Source organism: Equus przewalskii, chromosome 1, assembly GCF_037783145.1.
Source record: "Equus przewalskii isolate Varuska chromosome 1, EquPr2, whole genome shotgun sequence".
Taxonomy (NCBI): Eukaryota; Metazoa; Chordata; class Mammalia; order Perissodactyla; family Equidae; genus Equus; species Equus przewalskii.
Genome location: NC_091831.1, coordinates 133,058,925 through 133,078,428, shown reverse-complemented (window position 1 = coordinate 133,078,428; position 19,504 = coordinate 133,058,925). Strand labels below are relative to the sequence as shown.

Below are 19,504 nucleotides of genomic sequence, written 5' to 3'. Positions count from 1 at the left end.
CAGAAGAACGAAGGAGGAAAGGCGTATATAATATCAGCAAGACTTGATAGATGAGATGGTGGCCAGTAAATAAACTAGGGTACAAGTCAAAGATAGCACCAACTTTTCTGTCATGGTAGGCTAGAAAAGCTATGATCTAACTAAAAAAAACCAGAGACTTTTAAAAGAATAATCATTTCAAGAGTTAGAGATATGTTTTTTTGGATTTCTTAACCTGAGTTAACAATCAGCCTGTGATTTTAATTAGGAGAGTGGAGTTTAATGCTTCCTTAATTATCTCACATTAAAAGATTATTTTCCTCATCTGAATTTTTATCACAGTTATTGTTCATACCACTCATTTAGTATTATTAACTGACATATTCTCAATGATCATTTCATGTGAATGTCTTATTTCCCAAAACAGATTTTGCCCTCCCAAAGAGTAAAACCAATGTGTTATGCCTGTATCCCCCATATCTCACTCTCTGGAACTATCAATAACTCCACACTAAGTATACTTTTTTATAGCATATGGTTCAGATATCCTTTGAAAAATGTAAAGGATACATTAAAAATTATGATAAATATTCTAAGAAATGAAAAGTCAGGATGACATTGAACAATAAAAACAAATGAGAAAGAACCCTTGGAAATTAAATATAAAATAGCATCAATAAACAATGTATTAAAAAGAATTGAAAGATAAAGGTGAGGAAACCTCTTAGAAAGTAGAAAAAAGATAAATAAAATTAGAGAAGAGATAAGAATTATAAAAGAAATGAAAAAAGAAAATTTCCCAGAACCAAAGAACGTAAGTTTCTACATTGAAGGTAGTCACCAAGTACCCAGCCCAATGAGTAAAGAAAGACCCACCCTAAGATATATCAAGTATCAAAATGTCAGAACTCCAAGAAGAAGAAGATCAAATAAACTTCAGAGAAAAGAAATAGGTTATACACAAAGGTTCTGGAGTCTAACAGTATCAGACTAGTCTACAATTAGCTGGAAGCTGGAAGGCAATTGCTCCATGACTTCAAAATGAAGAAAAAGTATTTCCAACATTGAATTTTATATCCAGCCAAACTATAAAATGTAAAAATAGAATAAAGGTCTATCTTTCTTTTCAGAGATACACAATCCACAAAATATGCTTCCTATGCACTCTTTCTTGGGAAGTTAACTAAGAATGTGTTCCACCAAATCAAAAAAAGAGGAAGACAGGAGATCCAAGAAAGAAAGGAATCAACATGGAAGAGAGGAGGAAGGAATTCCTAAGACGATAGTGAAAGAGACATCCTAGGAAGACAGCTGTGCAGCAGGCCTGTAACACAGCAAGTCCAGATCAGAGCAAGCAAAGCGTGTGTTCCCAGAGGATGTACCCAAGATTAAAATGGGTCTGAGAGGTAACCTGATATGGTTGAGTCAGTCTGTGTGATAAGGCCGTGGCTGAATTACTGTTAAGTGAAGAGTTAAGCAAACAAAATGATGAAGTAATTATTAATTCCAGGAAAAACAAAAACTTTAACAGGAAAAGAAATATAATCATAGTCATAGTAAAATACCTGACTTAGTGGTGAATAATATTTACATAACTTTAATGCTTTAAACTATGAGTACTTTATTTAAGTAAAAATTTTGAAATAATTGGGAAGTTGGAGCAAGGCGAGGAAGAATGGTGTGAGAGAAAAGAACTAACTCCTCATCTTTCATGGGAATAAATCAATAAATGATGTCTACAATTTTTTTTTTTTTGGAGGAAGATTAGCCCTGAGCTAACTGCTGCCAATCCTCCTCTTTTTGCTGACGAAGACTAGCCCTGAGCTAACATCCATGCCCATCTTCCTCTACTTTATATGTGGGACGCCTACCACAGCATGGCTTGACAAGCGGTGCCATGTCCGCACCTGGGATCCCAACCAGCAAACCCCGGGCTGCTGAAGCAGAACGTGCGCACCTAACCACTGTGCCACTGGGCTGGCCCCTACAATTTCTAAATGAAGAAAGCAGAGTGTAATCATGTTACTCAGAAATACAGGAATAGAAGCTAAAGAATATATAGGAGTTGAATGGGACTGCTTCTAAAAAACACTTAGGCTGGCTTGGTGGCGCAGTGATTAAGTTCACATGCTCTGCTTTTGCAGCCTGGGGTTCACTGGTTCAAACCCCAGGTGCGGACCTATGTACCACTTATCAAGCCATGCTGTGGTAGGCATCCCACATATAAAGTAGAGGAAGATGGGCACAGATGTTAGCTCAGGGCCAATCTTCCTCAGCAAAAAGAGGAGGATTGGCAGCAGACATTAGCTCAGGGCTAATCTTCCTCAAAAAAAAAAAAAAGGAAAAAAAGAACAACACTCAAAAGTGTGGAGGGATAGAGTAGGGAACTGCTTTGTTTTTATATAAATTATTTGACTTTTAAGACTATTCTATCTGTAACTTAGAAAAGTAATTTTAAAAATTTGGATAATAACCATTTTATTTTAAAATGATACATCTTATCTCACATTTAGCTAAAAATACATACAAGTCATATAAGACTGAGACATTTTCAGTTTACTTTCTTCTCCCTAGATGCTACTCCCCACCTCCCTTGGAAAAACAACTATGTACATTTTCACAAACTTACATAAATACACACATTTTCATGGCTGTTCATCTTGGCTTATATAATCACTGACAACGTATGAAAAGAAAAATTGGTTCTGTTTCTTTCTGTTATAAATAAACTACTAAATTATGCATGTGAGCATTTGAAACATATACCAATAAAAACTACCAGAGCAAGTACAGGTTTATTTCAGTAGAGTTTTTGAAAAATGGTGAAAGGCCATTATTTGAGATGTGTGTTTCACAATTTTGGGGTCTACTATGGTTTGTGGCCTGTAAATGATTCATTCATTCAATCTATTCATATAATGCATCTTTACCAATCTTTTTATAATCAAAGCACCACGCTAAATTCTGAATTTCTTGAAGTCTATAATATTCTCATTTGCACTTAAAGGCCTTAAATACTCCAAAGTGCTTAATCCAGCAGCATATATCTTAATCTGTTAACATTTGCAATTCTTTCTCAGGGAAAAACTCTAATTTGACCAATAGTATTTATGGCTTATGGATTGACATGGAGACCAAAAATACACAAAACTCCTAAATTCAACATTCTGAAGAAGCTTTCCATTATCTTTCTTAATTTTCCTCTTTTCCAGGAGTTGGATAAATATCATAATATTCTATCAATGTAAAAAGGTGGAAGGAGCTCCATCTTCTGCATTCTCAGGAAACCATAGTTTCCAAGCAAGTATGAAAAATATACCAATAAGCAAAAAACACTAGACAGTAAACCCCATGATGGTATGAGCCCTGTTATCTTAGTCACCACGACATCTCCACTGCCAAGCACAGTAACCAGCAATGTACTTGCTACTGAGTGAATGAAACACTACTTTGTAATTGTGTCTACCTTCTCTAACCAAAAGATACAAAAAGATCACATTCTATTAGGTATCAGGTATTATATACCTGACTACGAAGGAAAAAGTGTCGTCAACTTTTGCATCCCCGGAGACTAGAAAATGTTGAAAGACAAAAAAGCAAAAAAAGGAAAAGAAAAAAAGCCCTTGGCGGGAACAGATGAGAATAGGACTTAAATCCATTTTGTCACCAATAAAACTTCCAGCCTGCTCTGTCCTCTCTGAAATCTGCACGGCCTTAAGAGGAGTCAATTCTAATTAGAAAAGTCGCTTTTTCAGGAACAGGCACTTCCCACTCCATGCAAGGTGAGGCCAAGTTAACCAAACCGCAGACTTGGCTAATGCAAGCATAAGCTAATTTATTATGATTGGCCCAAATTACCCACTTTTTTTGCTGCGCAGGCCAATATCCACAACCGCACTGACGCCTCATGTAGGGCGAGCGTTTTCACCAGTAGCTGGTGGGGAGCACAGTGTTTCTCAGCCAAAACCGAGGGAGACTGGAATTTGTGCAGTGTAGTAATCCAAACACCTCCAGTAGATCCCAGCCTTTAACATCTGTATCTCGTAAGAAATTCCTTCAATTTTCCATATTACAAGCTGGGGAAACAAATCTCCTGAGCCCTTCGGGGAGGAGCTCTGTGCCAAATACTACAACTACCGCCAACTCCCCATCCCCGAGCCTCAGGCTGGGCCACACACCACCCAGCTCGAAAGGAGCACAACACGACTGCCCGCCGCCCGCCGAGCCTTTAAAGAAGCCGCGCGGTCGGGCTGCCCCAGAGTTCAACTTCCGGCCACAGAAGGAGAGAATGTTTTCCTCCTGGCCACGCCCGCCACACCCCGCCTTCCGAGCGCGAGCTCGGGCGCACGAGCACGAGGAGGGGGCGGGGCCGTTTGGGCCGCAGCTGCGCAGTTCGCCCTCGCCCGGCGGCGCGCAGGCACGCCCAGAGCCGGCCGACAGCGCGGCGGCGCGCGCGCGCGCTCCCGGGGCCCTCCCCCGTGACGTGCCTGGCCGAGGCCGCGCAAGGGCGCCGTATCTGCCAGGGCCGCTGTCATGGCGTCGGAGGCGCTGGCTGAGGAGAACCCGCCGCGGTCTCTTTAGAGCGAGGGGCGGGCGGCTGGGTATGGAGAGCGGCCCCGAGAGCCTGCAGCCGCTAGAAAACGGGGTGGCCGCTGTGCCAGCGCCAGGGACAGGCTATCCGCAGGAAGGGAGACAGGAGACGAGGCTCGCCGCTGGGGATGGTCCTGGAGTATGGGCGGCGGAGTGCGACGGCGGGAATGGGCAGGGGGCGGCGGCCGCCAGGAGGAGCCTCCCGAAGTCGGGTTCTCCCGCCGGCTCTCCTCCGATTCCCGGACCCTGTAGCTCCTTCTCGGGCTCCGACTTGAAGGAGAGCGACTTGGCCAGTCCTGCTGCCCAGAAGGCGCTGCTGGGAGGGCAGCACAAGGTGACCGCCTCCCCCGAGACAGCCGAGGCCGGAGCGGGCCATGGGTTGGGTCCGGCCGGAGACGCGGGCGCCCGCCCGGATCCCACCGGCACCTGCCGGGCGGAGTCGGCGGCCGCGGGCTCGGAGGAGCCCAGCAGCGCCGGCGGCCTCAGCAGCAGCTGCAGCGACCCGAGCCCTCCTGGGGAATCGCCGAGCCTGGACTCCCTGGAGTCATTCTCGAACCTGCATTCTTTCCCCAGTAGCTCCGAGTTCAATAGTGAGGAGGGAGCTGAGAACAGGGTCCCCGAGGAAGAGGAGGAGGAGGAGGGCGCGGCAGTGTTGCCCGGGGCTGTGCCTCTGTGCAAAGGGGAGGAGGAGGGGGAGGAGGAGGAGGGGGAGGCAGCTCAGGTGCTGGCGGCCTCCAAGGAACGCTTCCCGGGACAATCTGTCTATCACATCAAGTGGATCCAGTGGAAGGAAGAGAACACACCCATCATCACCCAGAATGAGAATGGACCCTGCCCTTTGCTGGCCATCCTCAATGTTTTGCTTCTGGCCTGGAAGGTACATTATGCAGCTTTCTATTCCCTACACTTTTGGGGAGGGAGAAAACGGGGTGAGGGAGCTGCTGCATGTCAGCTGATGGGTTCCTCCTTTCTTTCCTCGTCATGAGGCCCCTTTTCTTCTTACGCGAAATTCATTCCGGGACTCCCTTGTTGAAAGAATATTCTCATATGTATATCAGAAGGAATTGCCGGCAACCTCAGGTCTCTCTTGTAATGTTTAAATGAGCGTTCAACATTCAGTTGTGGTTGATAGACTTACAAACAACTAGGACTTAGAGCATCCTAAAACCTACGATTTTTTAAAAACTATATTTTGAATGTTATTTCTATCTTACTGACTTTATCACATATGCAGAAGAGTGAAGAATTTGGGGGAATGATCTTCAGAAGATACCATGAATCCATGATATCAGGGAGCGAGTTTTGATGGTTTTGTTTGCTCTATTTTCCAACTAATGCTTGCTCCATTTGGGTGTGGATACTTAAGGAAATGGTGATAGGGAAGATGTGGCCCCTTAGACAAATTCCATTTAAGGAAGAGCATTGGTCTGAGACTCAATTACCATCTCTTCTTGGTTTTCAAAGATTATATTTTCGTTTTATGCGTGATTTTTACTTGCCTCATTTCTTTGGATCTACTTAAGTAGTTTGGCATTATTATTAACCACTCATCAGAATGTGTTAAGGGAGCTGAAATTGTAGCAACTACAATAAGATATATTCGAGGTAAAGGAGCAAAAAAGAGAAGGGCCCTTCAAAAGTAAGTGTATTGAAACCTCAGCGTGAGTTGCCTGTAAATGAAGTGTCTTATTTAAGCTTGCAGTTTTAGGGTGCTGAGAAGATGCATCTTATAGCACATATTTTATTTTCAAATTGATAATTGTGTCTACACATAAAATGTCCCCAGGAAAAACATCTGGATTATTCTGACCTGTTAGGAAGAAAATCAAGTAAAGGGAATAGTATTTATTACATGCTTTTGTCTTCCTGTTACTAGCAAGGGCTGATGCAAAAGAAATAAGATTAGAAATCTTACCAATACGTGGTACCTAATGGCACTCAAATGTTTTGAGGGAAGACTGCGTCTGCTCTTGAAGAGCTGTCGAGCTCTTTGGGGTTGCAGCATTGCTTTACTTGAAATTATTAAAGAACTATGCAAAACAGTACACTATAAATAGTGGGTTATAGGAAACAGATTGAAATGCATTAGATATCCCAAAAGGGGAAATTTTCCTTTGGTCTGGCATAGTCCCAGAGAGCCTCATGGAATTTGTGGGTCTTGAACCAAGCTTTTAAGGAAAAGTAAAATTTAAAAGAATAGGAAAATGGAATCCCTGGGAGAGGGAAGGGTGTAAACAAAAGTGATGAAAATAGAATGGATATTGTGTGTGTGTGTGTGTGTGTGTGTGTGTGTATTGGATGACAGGAATGGTAAGTTCATATAGGAGAATAATAGAAAATAAAATTGTAAAGGGGAAGAAGAGCCATTTGATGAAGACCCTTGAATGTCAGACTAGAGAGAGTTGTAGGAAGGAATAATAATTTCCTTCAGGCTTTTCTGTCTTCTTAGTTTCTATATAGTACTCCAGAAGTTCAGAGGAAGGAGCAAATACTGTGATCTGGAATATTTGGGGCTAGATGAGCACTGAGCCGACTCGTTGAAAGAGTGGCTTCAGTGGATGATTAAACATTTGGGTTCCCACTATGTGCGAAGTACTAGAAATACAAAGATGAGTAAGATGTAAGCCTGCCCTCATTTAGTTCACTATTACTGGAGAGACAGACATATAAACAATAATTACAGTACAATGTGAAAAGTTCTAAATGTGCTATAGAATTACAGAGAAAGGGTAATTGGGAATGGGATGTGTCAAGGGAAAGCTTCATAGAAGAGGTAACCTATGAACTGGGTCTGAAGAATGAGTGAGAGAAGGCCTTCCAGGCAGAGGGAATAGTGTACATAATCAAAGATGCTGAAGCAGAAAAGGGGTTATTCTATCTGGGGACTCCAGCCTTGGTTGCAGTGCAGAGGAGGAGGGGAAGGAAACGGCAATAGCAGGAAATAAAATTGATAGGTTGGGTTAGGCTGGGAATGAGCAGACATGCTAATGAATTTGGAGGTTATTTTATAAATCTATGCTTCCTAGCCTTTCTGCCTCCAGGCTATTGCTGCACACAAAAATTACTCATCAGTAATCATCAATGATTGATAGGGAGACGGTTTAAGAGAAGCAAGGTTGGATAGAGCAGTGTTCTCAAAGTGAGCCAAGGGTTTTAGAGGTCAAAACTATTTTCATAATAATACTATGTTATCTGCGTTTTTCACTGTCATTCTCTCACAAGTGTCAGTGAAGTTTTCTAGGCTACATGATGTGTGATGACATCATTGCTCTGACAGTTAGTGGAATGTGTGCTTTTGTATTCTTGTGATTAAAATTTTTCTCAGTTTTCGTTTCCAGTATGGTAAGTATCGATAGATATAACCCACATAGACAAAAGCTCTTTGGGGTCCTCAATAATGTTTAGGACTGTAGAGGGTCCTGAGACCAAAAAGTTTGAAAAATGCTATAGTAGAGAAAAATAGTAAATAGACTATAAAGGTAGTTGTCAGATTTCAGAGGACCCATCACTAGGATTGTTTAGACTTTGTATATAGCTGATGATAGGGAGCTATTATAAATTACTGGACAGAGGAATGACATGATGAAAGTGGTCTTTTCATTTGAGATTAGGCTAGGGCTAAGATTGTTGTGAGTGTAGCAGGAAGAATCGATGAGGATAGTTCTTTTGGATGGGGAATTCTTTGCCCCTTCTTTTTTTTTTTTTAAAGATTTTATTATTTCCTTTTTCTCCCCAAAGCCCCCTGGTACATAGTTGTATATTCTTTGTTGTGGGTTCTTCTAGTTGTGCTATGTGGGACGCTGCCTCAGCGTGGTCTGATGAGCAGTGCCATGTCCGCGCCCAGGATTCGAACCAACGAAACACTGGGCCGCCTGCAGCGGAGCGCGAGAGCTTAACCACTCGGCCACGGGGCCAGCCCCTTTGCCCCTTCTTTTTGATGAGGATAATGTCACAGCCTAAATGATGAATTGATCACTAACTAGGTATAGGAAATGAAGGAGATGACACCACTTTTTCTAATCTGGGTAGTAGAGATTGCTTGGCTCATTCAAAAGATAGAGAAGGTGCTTTAGATGGGAAAGTTAATGTCAAACTTTGGTTGTGTCCGGTTGGAAATGGTTGATAGTGGGACATAAAAATATAAATGTTCATATGCCTTTAGAAGCATGGGCTGGGTCTCAGAAAAGAGGTCAAAATTATTGAAAATTGAATTGGGGAATTACTGCATAGATAGAAGTATGGTAGCTACGAGAATAAATGAATTCTCCATGGATAGTGGTGAGCAATAGTTCTCAATTTTTTTCCATCCCAATATATGTAAGAAACTACGAATTGCCAGCATACACATCCTCCCTATCCTCCCTCTATTTCCCCACTCCCTCTTCCACCCCGTTCTCCAGTAGACATAGAGAAAACAGGAATAAAGATTAAACTTGCTGAGGGGAGGGGAATGCTAAGCATTAAGAACAAGAGAGTGTAAAAGAAACTATTGGAGGCACAATTTGAGATATGAATGAGAACTAGAAATAGGACAATGCCATGATAGTCTGGGAGAGAGACTGTGATAAAAAAGTGGTCAGTTACCACTGTCAAATGCAACAGCATCAAGGAGCTCATGGAGTAAGAAAGATTTTGCCAAAAAGGACCGATGTGGGGACAAGGTCACTGAAAAGTCAGAATAATATGAGCTCCTTAGGATAGGTAGTAAAAGTTCTCTAGGAGAAAAGGAACAACAATCTCATTTTCTGAAGTAATGGAAGGAATGGGACAAGGAAAATACAGAGACAAAGTCATGTTAAGATAGAGAGGCAGATGGAAAGGCAGGTGAAGCCTTGAGGATTCGTTCTCCTTTTTGGCAGAATAACAATTGACCTCATCAGTAATAGCTATCAAACTTGTCAGTAATTAAGAAGGAGAGAAGTTATAAAGCATCCAGAGGAAGGTTTTGTAGGAAAAGTACATTGTATTTTAAAGAAGTTCTAATGTCATTGGAGATTGTGCCTGGGAATTTCATGTATGAGTAGAAAGTAATAAGTGGTAATGGATAAATTGGGGTATTCTTTAAACACTTTTAGCCTATCAACTTTGCTTTGTTTTTGGTTTTTCCCTAGTATTTCTCTTATACCTGTAAATAGGAGCTGGAAGAATGGCTGGTTAGTGTTATCGGGGATTGGGCTTTAAAGGGTTGATTCCTGAAGAGTCAGTGGAATTAGAGTTGAAAATGAAACAGTTGATCATCTCTTTGGGGGGAGGATGAAGTAATGAGAAAAATCACTAAATTGAACATATTGGGAGGATTTGGGTGATTCAAAGGAAGTGCCCTGGTTCTGGATGAGAGGTGACAGTTAAAATGATCAAACAGGGGCCAGCCATGTGGCTGAGTGGTTAAGTTTGCATGCTCCACTTCCACGGCCCAGGGTTCGGACCCTGGGTGTGGACATGGCACCGCTCATTAGGCCATGTTGAGGCGGTGTGCCACATGCCACAACTGGAAGGATCCGCAACTAGAATATACAACTGTGTACTGAGGGGATTTGGTCAGAAAAAAAAAAAAAGATTGGCAACAGCTGTTAGCTCAGGTGCCAATCTCTAAAAGAGATTTAAAAAATAAAATAAAATTATCAAACAGGGTAAGTACCAAGTTGGAATTGTTGGAGTTTTAATTAAAAGTTGGTTTAGGACTGGTCGAGAGTAGGTGATCATTCATAATCTGTAAAATAGTCGAGCTGTGATAATCCAACAAATCAAGATGGAAATCTATTCATTAAATTTAATTCAAGCTCAAATTTCTAATTCTGTTTTACTGACACCAGGTAAATTTACCCTCATTTATGTCTTGGAATACATTTTTATTTTGCTTCTTTACTTTAGACTATATTTGGTGTTTTTTATAGTTTTCCCTTTCTCTTTCATTTTATCTATCAAAAACAATGCCATTTATAGGTATATTTCAGGGCTGTGACCCATTTAATTATATGTGTTTATAAAAATCAACAAGTCAGAAGATATATAAAATTCAGTTTCTGATGATACTGGCCTTAGGTTATAAATGTTGAAGTTGAGTAATGGGTACCTGGAAGTTCATTATGCTATTATTTTTCTTTTTCTTTTTTTTTCTTTTGAGGAAGATTAGCCCTGAGCTAACATCTGCTGCCAATCCTCCTCTTTTTGCTGAGGAAGATTGACCCTGAGCTAACATCTGTGCCCATCTTCCTCCACTTTATGTGTGGGAAGCCTACCACAACATGGCTTGCCAAGCGGAGCCATGTCTGAACCCGGGATCTGAACCAGCGAACCCCTGGCTGCCAAAGTGGAATGTGCATACTTAACCACTGCGCCACCGGGCCAGCCCCTATGCTATTATTTTTCTGCTTTTGTGTAAGATTTATTTGCATTATGAAACATTTTTAAAAGTTTCTGCCTTAATATTTTTATGTTGATGAAGGTATTACTTTAATAATAGAGGGAGTCCCTGCTTTGTTATACTTTTGTTTTCTTATAGAAAATATGTTATAGGTTCTGAGGCCTACACACTCAAAAATATGTATATAATTTATACTGTACATTGTGATACAGAACATGTAATATTGTAATATGTAATCATTACATAGCATTTTAGTACAAGAAAGAATGTACTGTTCTGATTTAAGATGCTATAAGCTCATCTCCGCTCCTCCTAACCCTTTTGGGTAGAAAATTTTTTTCCCTCTCTGTTTGCTTAGTAGGATATGAGACCATCTCCTACTCCACGTCAAATTAGGATTGATACATTTGATTCTGTAGGGAAAAAGGGGGGGGGGGGCAAAAAGATCCCTGTCCCTGCATACCCCCCAAAAAACTCACTGGGAGCTAAATCAAACATACACCACAGGCTGAGGGAACTATTTGCCAGATTATGTGTCTAAGGCTAATTTCTTAATTTACAAAGAGCTTTATAAATTAGAAAGAAAAAGATGGGAAACTCAATAGCAAACTGAGCAAAAGGCCATTAACAGAAAATTCAAAGAAGTTCAAGTGGACCTACCATCTGTCTCATTATCACTTGCAGAGTGAGGCACCATGAGGGTGAGCCTCTTGCCAGGAATGAGTTTTTGCTCTAGTTTTCCCTTCCTCCTTGATAGCTTTTCTTTTCTCGTACCCTTTTCACAGACATCTCTTCTTGCTTCTGACTAGGTTTTACTTTTATGTTTTTAATTTCCTGATTTGTAGGAATGTTACAATCACAAATTTTCTCATATTCCCTTTTTCCTGAAGTAGGCACACAGCTCTTTTTAGGTTTTGCAAGTGTGTTTATTACTTATAAAAATGGGAAAACAGATGATGAGCCAAACATTCCATTTCAGCCTCTGCCCACCCTGGTGTGGTTTTTCTGTTGTTGGTTTTGGGTTTTTGTTTTTGTTTTTCTGAGGAAGATTCACCCTGAGCTAACATCCACTGCCAGTCTTCCTCTTTTTGTTTGCAAGCCGCCTCTACAGCATGGCCATTGACAGATGAGTGGTGTGTGTCCACGCCTGGGAACTGAACCCAGGCCACCAAAGTGGAGCACACTGAACTTAACCACTAGGCTGCCAGGCCCTGCCCCCTCTGGGTTTTTTTTGTTGTTGTTTTTTTAAAGATTTTATTTTTCCTTTTTCTCACAAAGGCCCCTGGTACATCGTTGTGTATTTTTAGTTGTGGGTTGGGTCCTTCTAGTTGTGGCATGAGGGATGCCATCTCAGCATGGTTTGAGGAGCAGTGCCATGTCTGCACCCAGGATCTGAACCGGCAAAACCCTGGGCTGCCGAAGCGAAGTGTGCGAACTTAACCACTCGGCCACGGGGCCCTGTTTCTTATTTAATAAAATCTAAAGAGACAAAGGAGTGAAAGTTTTAGGATCATTAACAAAACCTTTGGCACTTGCTTTTGGGGTGATGGTGGTAGAGGAAAGCAAAAAGAGAAGCAAGCTTTCAGGAAGGTCATTTTGTGGTTAAAAAACAATTAAGATGTGTTGATGGCTCCGAAGTATTAGTGGGAGGCAGGCATTTCTTCACTATTACACTCTTTTTGTCCCTTGTATTAGTGAACATCCAGAATATTTTATTGGCCAAGATTCAGGAAACGAATATACCACTGAGTATGCTTGTGAATGTCGCTTAAAATATTTGTGTATTTGTTGTCCTACTTCTAAAATCAGTATAGAAGTAGTCATTTCCTATTTCAAAGGTTTGAAGCAAGACATGGTAGACAGTTATTATTTGGAAATTTCAAGGCTAAACCCTGAAATCATCTGTTTGTAGAAATCTAGGATTGTAGAATGTTATTTCCCAAAAACATATACTTGTTAGTCCCTTGGCTTCTTATTTTGACAGTTTTATTGTAGGCCTACTACATTAACCAAAGCAGAGAATAAGCTATTTGTTTATGGAATTTTCTGGTGAATGTATTTCTGCAGTGAATCTGTCTGGAATAAAAGAATGTGTAGGTCTTATTTTGTTTAAGAAACATTATTAGGTGTAAATGGGACTTCTGGATTGGTCTGACAATTGTTCAAAGTATAAACATTTACAGTGAATATAAACTACTGGGTTAAATATCAGACCTTTCAAAAGTGGTACTGAAGCACCTTGATAAAATATTATATAGTAAGTTACAATTATCTAAAGCAGGCATCAGCAAACTTTCTGTAAAGGATCAGATAGTAAATATTTTAGGCCTTCTGGGCCATATGGTCCCTGTTGCAAAGATTCATCTCTGCTATTGTAGTGCAAAAGCAGCCAAAGACAATATATAAACAAATGAAAGTGGCTGTGTTCCAATGAAACTTTACTTAGAAAAACAAGCAGGGGACCATAAATTGCTGATGAGTTTCAATTAAAAAATACATCATATGTGGAAACTCTCTGTACTTTCTGCTCAATTTTTCTGTAAACCTAAAACTTCAAAAAAACATGTCAAAGAAAGTAAAAATAATTTAGAATCAGGTAATGATCAAAACCTCCATGGCATCTCTTGGTTTTCACTGAGTGTTAAATCTGCTTGATGACTAAGTCGTAAGCATCAACTGTCATGTATGCTCTCCAAGGGTCTCAAACTGTTTTATTTTATAGGGATCTTTTTTAGATCTTATTTTATTCATTGATTAAAACAAACAGAAAATTGTGACATGTGATTACCACATTTAGTAACACAAACACCCAGAGCACCTTCTTCAACACTTGGGGGAATTGTTGGAGAAATTGCTGATTTATGTTATGTTGCTATTCTCCTATCACTGATGTACTAATTACTTTGTTTGAGTTTCCATCCTACAGTATTTATTTTTCTCCTATTCTATGAATGTGCCATGGAGTATGCTTTTGAATAAGTCTGTTAAAATATTTACAATTATCGGCTGTAATATCTCTGTAACTAATCTGATAATTAATTTGAAAAATTATTTTAAACTAGTGTTGCAGCTGAATTAACTTTACAAACTTAAATATGATTATAATGTATCTACTTTTAACTTTTTTATTGTGAAAGATAATACATACAGAAAAGTATATAAAACAGATATGTCCAGTTTAACAAATCATAAAGCAAACAGCAGTGGAACTACCATGCAAGTCAAGAAATAGAGCATTGGGGCCGGCCCCCTTGCCGAGTGGTTAAGTTCGCGCACTCTGCTTCGGCGGCCCAGAGTTTCTTCAGTTCGGATCCTGGGCGTGGACATGGCATTGCTCATCAGGCCATGCTGGGATGGCATCCCACAGGCCACAACTAGAAGGACCCACAACTAAAACTATACAACTATGTACGGGGGGGTTTTGGGGAGAAAAAGGAAAAATAAAATCTTTAAAAGTAAATTAGAAAGAAAGAAATAGAGCATTGCCAGCACCCCAGAACCCTCTTATATGCCCCTTTCCAACTAGAACTCCTTACCCCTGAGGCTAACCATAATCCTGAGTTTTATAGTATCCATTTCCTTACTTTTCTTTATAGTTTTAGCACCAAGTTTGTAGCTCTAAACAATATAGTTTAATTTTGCCAATTTTTTTTTTTTTAGAGATTGGCACCTGAGCTAACAACTGTTGCCAATCTTCTTTTTTTTTTCTGCTTTTTTTCTCCCCCAATCCCCCCAGTACATAGTTGTATATTTTAGTTGTGGGTCCTTCTAGTTGTGGCATGTGGGACGCCACCTCAGTATGGCCTCATGAGGAGTGTCATGTCCACACCCAGGATCCAAACAGGCGAAACCGTGGGTTGCCAAAGCAGAGTGTGCAAACTTAACCACTCAGCCACGGGGCCGGCCCCTAATTTTTGCCTGTTTTCAAACTTTACAGGTGGAATCATACAGTTTGAATTCTTCAGTGAATGACTAATATTTTACTACTGTATTCATTGTAGCCATTCAACGATAAAAATGGCCAAGGTAGACTGAAGTAATGGAATATTGAGCTGTATTCAAGCTTGTCCTCAGTAAAACTGCTCTGTGGGTGACCTGTCACAACACATTTAGTGCCTCTTCCTGTCCTTTAACCACATTTTCTATCATGCAGGATGCTGTTGCAGGTGCCTAATGATAATCATGGTGGGTTGTGAAAGGCATAGCACTTGGCTTTGAAAACAGAGTTCTCAATGTCTCTGTGAGATCTTGTATCACCCTGTAAATTTTATCTTGATAGGATTGATTTTATGTTTTATAAAGATTATTTATAAAGATTTTAATAATGTGAATGTTAATGCATACATATAAGAGATACCTATATATGCATACATACTTGTGTTTCTGACTGAAGAAACACTTTAGTCACCTAAAACATTTGATTTTATAGAAAAAATACTTTGTTTTTCAGGTGAAACTTCCACCGATGATGGAAATCATAACTGCTGAACAGCTGATGGAATATTTAGGTTAGTGTTGAAAAGTGGATGATTTTATATCTCTTTCAAAATAAAACAAATTTTTCAAAGCTAATATATTGCTGAATCTCACCTTTCTGAAGTGCTATTATATAATCTATTTTAAAATTATAATTTTGAATCTCTTAATTAAAAATGCTTATGTTTGCTACTGTTCTTAGATGTTAAAGCCTTCTTTCTTTCTTTTTTTAAAGCCTTCTTTCAGACCAGCATTAAAATTCTGTAATATAAATCAGGAGACTGGATGATATCTAGAAAACAAGATACATATTAATTCCAATAAGTTGCAGAATGGGAAATGGCACAGAAACTCTGACCTTGCATGTAGAAAGTGTTAAAAAAATATCACGTAGACTTGAATTAAAGACCCAGGAGATGATTTAGAGCAGTGCTACCCAAAGTATGATTCATGGACCTGTGCCAGTGTAGGAAATGTTAACCAGCCTGGAGTGTGATAGGGGCTTGTACCAGAATGTAAAACATTTACATTAGCAAGCACATTGTTTAGTTCATCTGAAATTTTTCCAGAGCAAAATCTTCTTCATGAAGGAAGCAGTGTATTGAATTGCATTCTTACGCAAGCTTCTTATTTCAAAACAGTCCAGTAATACACAGTTTGCAGACCAGCTGCATTGAGTAGAACTTGTTTACAGAGCAGGTAGTTGTATATCACACTGTAGTCTTTTACAGTTTAGCAAATAAGAATTTATATATTTATACTATTACCAAATAGGAAATCTTAATCCATATTCTTACTCTTTTTTTAGTAATTAAATTTTTATTTAAAAAAAAATCTTGCCAACTGATTAGTTTGTCTACAACATTCCAGACAACTAGCTGATTTTTTTTTTTTAAGATTTTATTGTTCCTTTTTCTCCCCAAAGCCCCCGAGCATATAGTTGTGGGTCCTTCTACTTGTGGCATGTGGGACGCCACCTCGACATGGCTTGATGAGCGGTGCCATGTCGGCATCCAGGATCTGAACTGGTGAAACCCTGGGCCACCAAAGTGAACTTAACCCCTTGGCCACGGGGCCAGCCCCACTAACTGATTTTTTGTAAGATATAGGCTTAGTTAAATAATTGAGATTGCAGCTTTTGGAAGATGCTTTTCTTTATGTAATCTCGTTCACTGGCTAGGGAACTTCGTAGTTATGGGTAGATTACTTTGAATACCTAGATATCTGGAAATAGAATTTCTATTTATAGCTCTTTTAGTCTAGCCTAGTGATTCTTAAACTTTGTGATTTCTAAATTATATTTTGTGGGGAAAGCTGAAATATGTTTGGTGCTTTTGAGGAATAGCCAGAATTGACTGCCAAAAAGTGTGCAAAGGGGAGGTAGTAGGAGATGAGATTAGAGAGGTAATGGGGTCAGATCATATAGGGTCCAGTAGGCTATTATAGCGACTTTGACTTTTGCTGTGAGTGAGCTGGGAAGCCATTAGAGGATTTTGAACAGAGGACTAACATGATTTGACTTTGAATTTAACAAGAATTCTCTGGCTTTTATGTTGAAAATAGAGCTTAGAGCGGGGGTAAGGATAGAAGCAGAGAGATCGGTTAGAAAGCTATTACAACTGGCAAAAGATCATGGCTTCAAACAGGGTAGTAGAAGTGGAGATTATAAAATGTGGTCAGTTCTGGACATAGAGCTGCCAGAATTTGCTTATCAGTTGAATGTGGGGTGAGAGTGAGAGGGGAGTCAAGGATCATCCCATGGTTGTTTTTTTGTGGTTATTTTATTTTTATTTTTTTTTATTGAGTTTATGATAGTTCACAATCTTGTGAAATTTCAGTTGTACATTATTGTTTGTCGGTCGTGTTGTAGGTGCACCCCTTCACCCTTTGTGCCCAACCCCCACCCCCCTTTTCCCCTGGTAGCCCCTCATCTGTTCTCTTTGTCCACATGTTTAAATTCCTCATATGAGTGGAGTTGTACAGAGATTGTCCTTCTCTATCTGGCTTATTTCACTTAACATAATTCCCTCAAGGTCCATCCATGTTGTTGCAAATGGGAGGATTTTATTCTTTTTTATGGCCGAGTAATATTCCATTGTATATCTATACACCATATCTTCTTTATCCAATCATCTGTTGATGGACATTTAGGTTGCTTCCACATCTTAGCTATTGTAAATAATGCTGCAATGAACATAAGGATGCATGGGACTTTTGGAATTCCTGATTTCAAGTTCTTTGGATAGGTACGCAGTAGTGGCATGGCTGGGTCATATGGTATTTCTATTTTTAGTTTTTTGAGAAGCCTCCATACTGTTTTCCATAGTGGCTGCACTGATTTGCACTCCCACCTGCAGTACATGAGGGATCCTTTTTCTCCACAACCTCTCCAACACTTGTTACTTTTTGTTTTGGATATTTTTGCCATTCTAACGGGTGTAAGGTTATATCTTAGTGTAGTTTTGATTTGCATTTCCCTGATGATCAGTGATGATGAACATCTTTTCATGTACCTATTGGCTGTCCGTATATCTTCTTTGGAGAAATGTCTGTTCATGTCTCCTGCCCATTTTTTGATCAGGTTGTTTGATTTTTTGTTGTTGAGTTGTGTGAGTTCTTTATATATTATGGAGATTAACCCTTTGTCGGATATATGACTTGCAAATATTTTTTCCCAATTAGTGGGTTGTCTTTTTGTTTCAATCCTGTTTTCATTTGCCTTGAAGAAGCTCTTTAGTTTGATGAGGTCCCATTTGTTTATTCTTTCTGTTGTTCCCCTTCTCTGAGAAGACATGGTGTCTGAAAAGATCCTTTTAATACTGATGTCAAAGAGTGTACTGCCTACATTTTCCTCTAGAAGCCTTATGGTTTCAGGTCTGACCTTTAGGTCTTTGATCCATTTAGAGTTTATTTTTGTGAATGGTCAATTTTCATTCTTTTACATGTGGCTTTCCAGTTTTCCCAGCACCATTTGTTGAAAAGACTTTCTTTTCTCCATTGTAGGCCCTCAGCTCCTTTGTCGAAGATTAGCTGTCCATAGATGTGTGGTTTTATTTCTGGGCTTTCAATTCTGTTCCATTGATCTGTGCACCTGTTTTTGTACCAGTACCATGCTGTTTTGATTACTGTAGCTTTGTAGTATGTTTTGAAGTCAGGGATTGTGATGCCTCCGGCTTTGTTCTTCTTACTCAGGATTGCGTTAGCAATTCAGGGTCTTTTGTTGCCCCATATGAATTTTAGGATTCTTTGTTCTATTTCCGTAAAGAACGTCATTGGGATTTTGGGATTGCATTGAATCTGTAGATTGCTTTAGGTAGTATGGACATTTTAACTATGTTTATTCTTCTAATCCATGTACATGGAATGTCTTTCCATCTCTTTATGTCCTCATCCCCATTTCTTTCAGGAAAGCCTTGTAGTTTTCGTTGTATAGGTCCTTCAGTTCCTTAGTTAAATTCACCCCGAGGACCCTGAGGTATTTTATTCTTTTTTGTTGCAATTGTGAATGGTATTGTGTTCTTGAGTTCTTTTTCTGTTAGTTCATTAGAGTATAGAAATGCTACTGATTTATGTAAGTTGATTTTATATCCTGCAACTTTGCTGTAGTTGTTGATTATTTCTAAAAGTTTTCCAATGGATTCTTTGGGGTTTTCTATATATAAGATCATGTCATCTGCAAACAGTGAGAGTTTCACTTCTTCCCTCCCTATTTGGATTCCTTTTATTCCTTTCTCTTGCCTAATTGCTCTGGCCAAAACCTCCAGTACTACGTTAAATAAGAGTGGTGATAGAGGGCATCCTTGTCTCGTTCCTGTTTTCAGGGGGATGGCGCTCAGTTTTTGCCCATTGAGTATGATGTTGGCTGTGGGTTTGTCATATATGGCCTTTTTTATGTTGTGGTAATTTCCTTCCATCCCCATTTTGTTCAGAGTTTTTATTATAAATGGCTGTTGGATCTTGTTAAATGCTTTCTCTGCATCTATTGAGATGATCATGTGGTTTTTATTCCTCAATTTGTTGATATGGTGTATCACGTTGATTGACTTGCGGATGTTGAAACATCCCTGAGTCCCTGGTATGAATCCCACTTGATCA

At 39.8% G+C, this 19,504-nt stretch overlaps 1 protein-coding gene across 2 annotated transcripts in view; it reads left to right on the top strand.

The window, feature by feature from the left end:
- Positions 1-2,442: 2,442 nt before the first annotated feature.
- MINDY2 (MINDY lysine 48 deubiquitinase 2) overlaps positions 2,443-19,504 on the top strand; it is a 69,772-nt gene continuing 52,710 nt past the window's right edge. For both annotated transcript variants that reach the window (XM_070578947.1, XM_070578937.1), the window contains exons 1-2: positions 2,443-5,446; positions 15,384-15,441. In XM_070578947.1, coding sequence (XP_070435048.1) covers positions 4,268-5,446; positions 15,384-15,441 — 1,237 coding nt within the window. In that variant the 5' untranslated portion in view covers positions 2,443-4,267. The remainder of the gene's footprint in view (positions 5,447-15,383; positions 15,442-19,504) is intronic.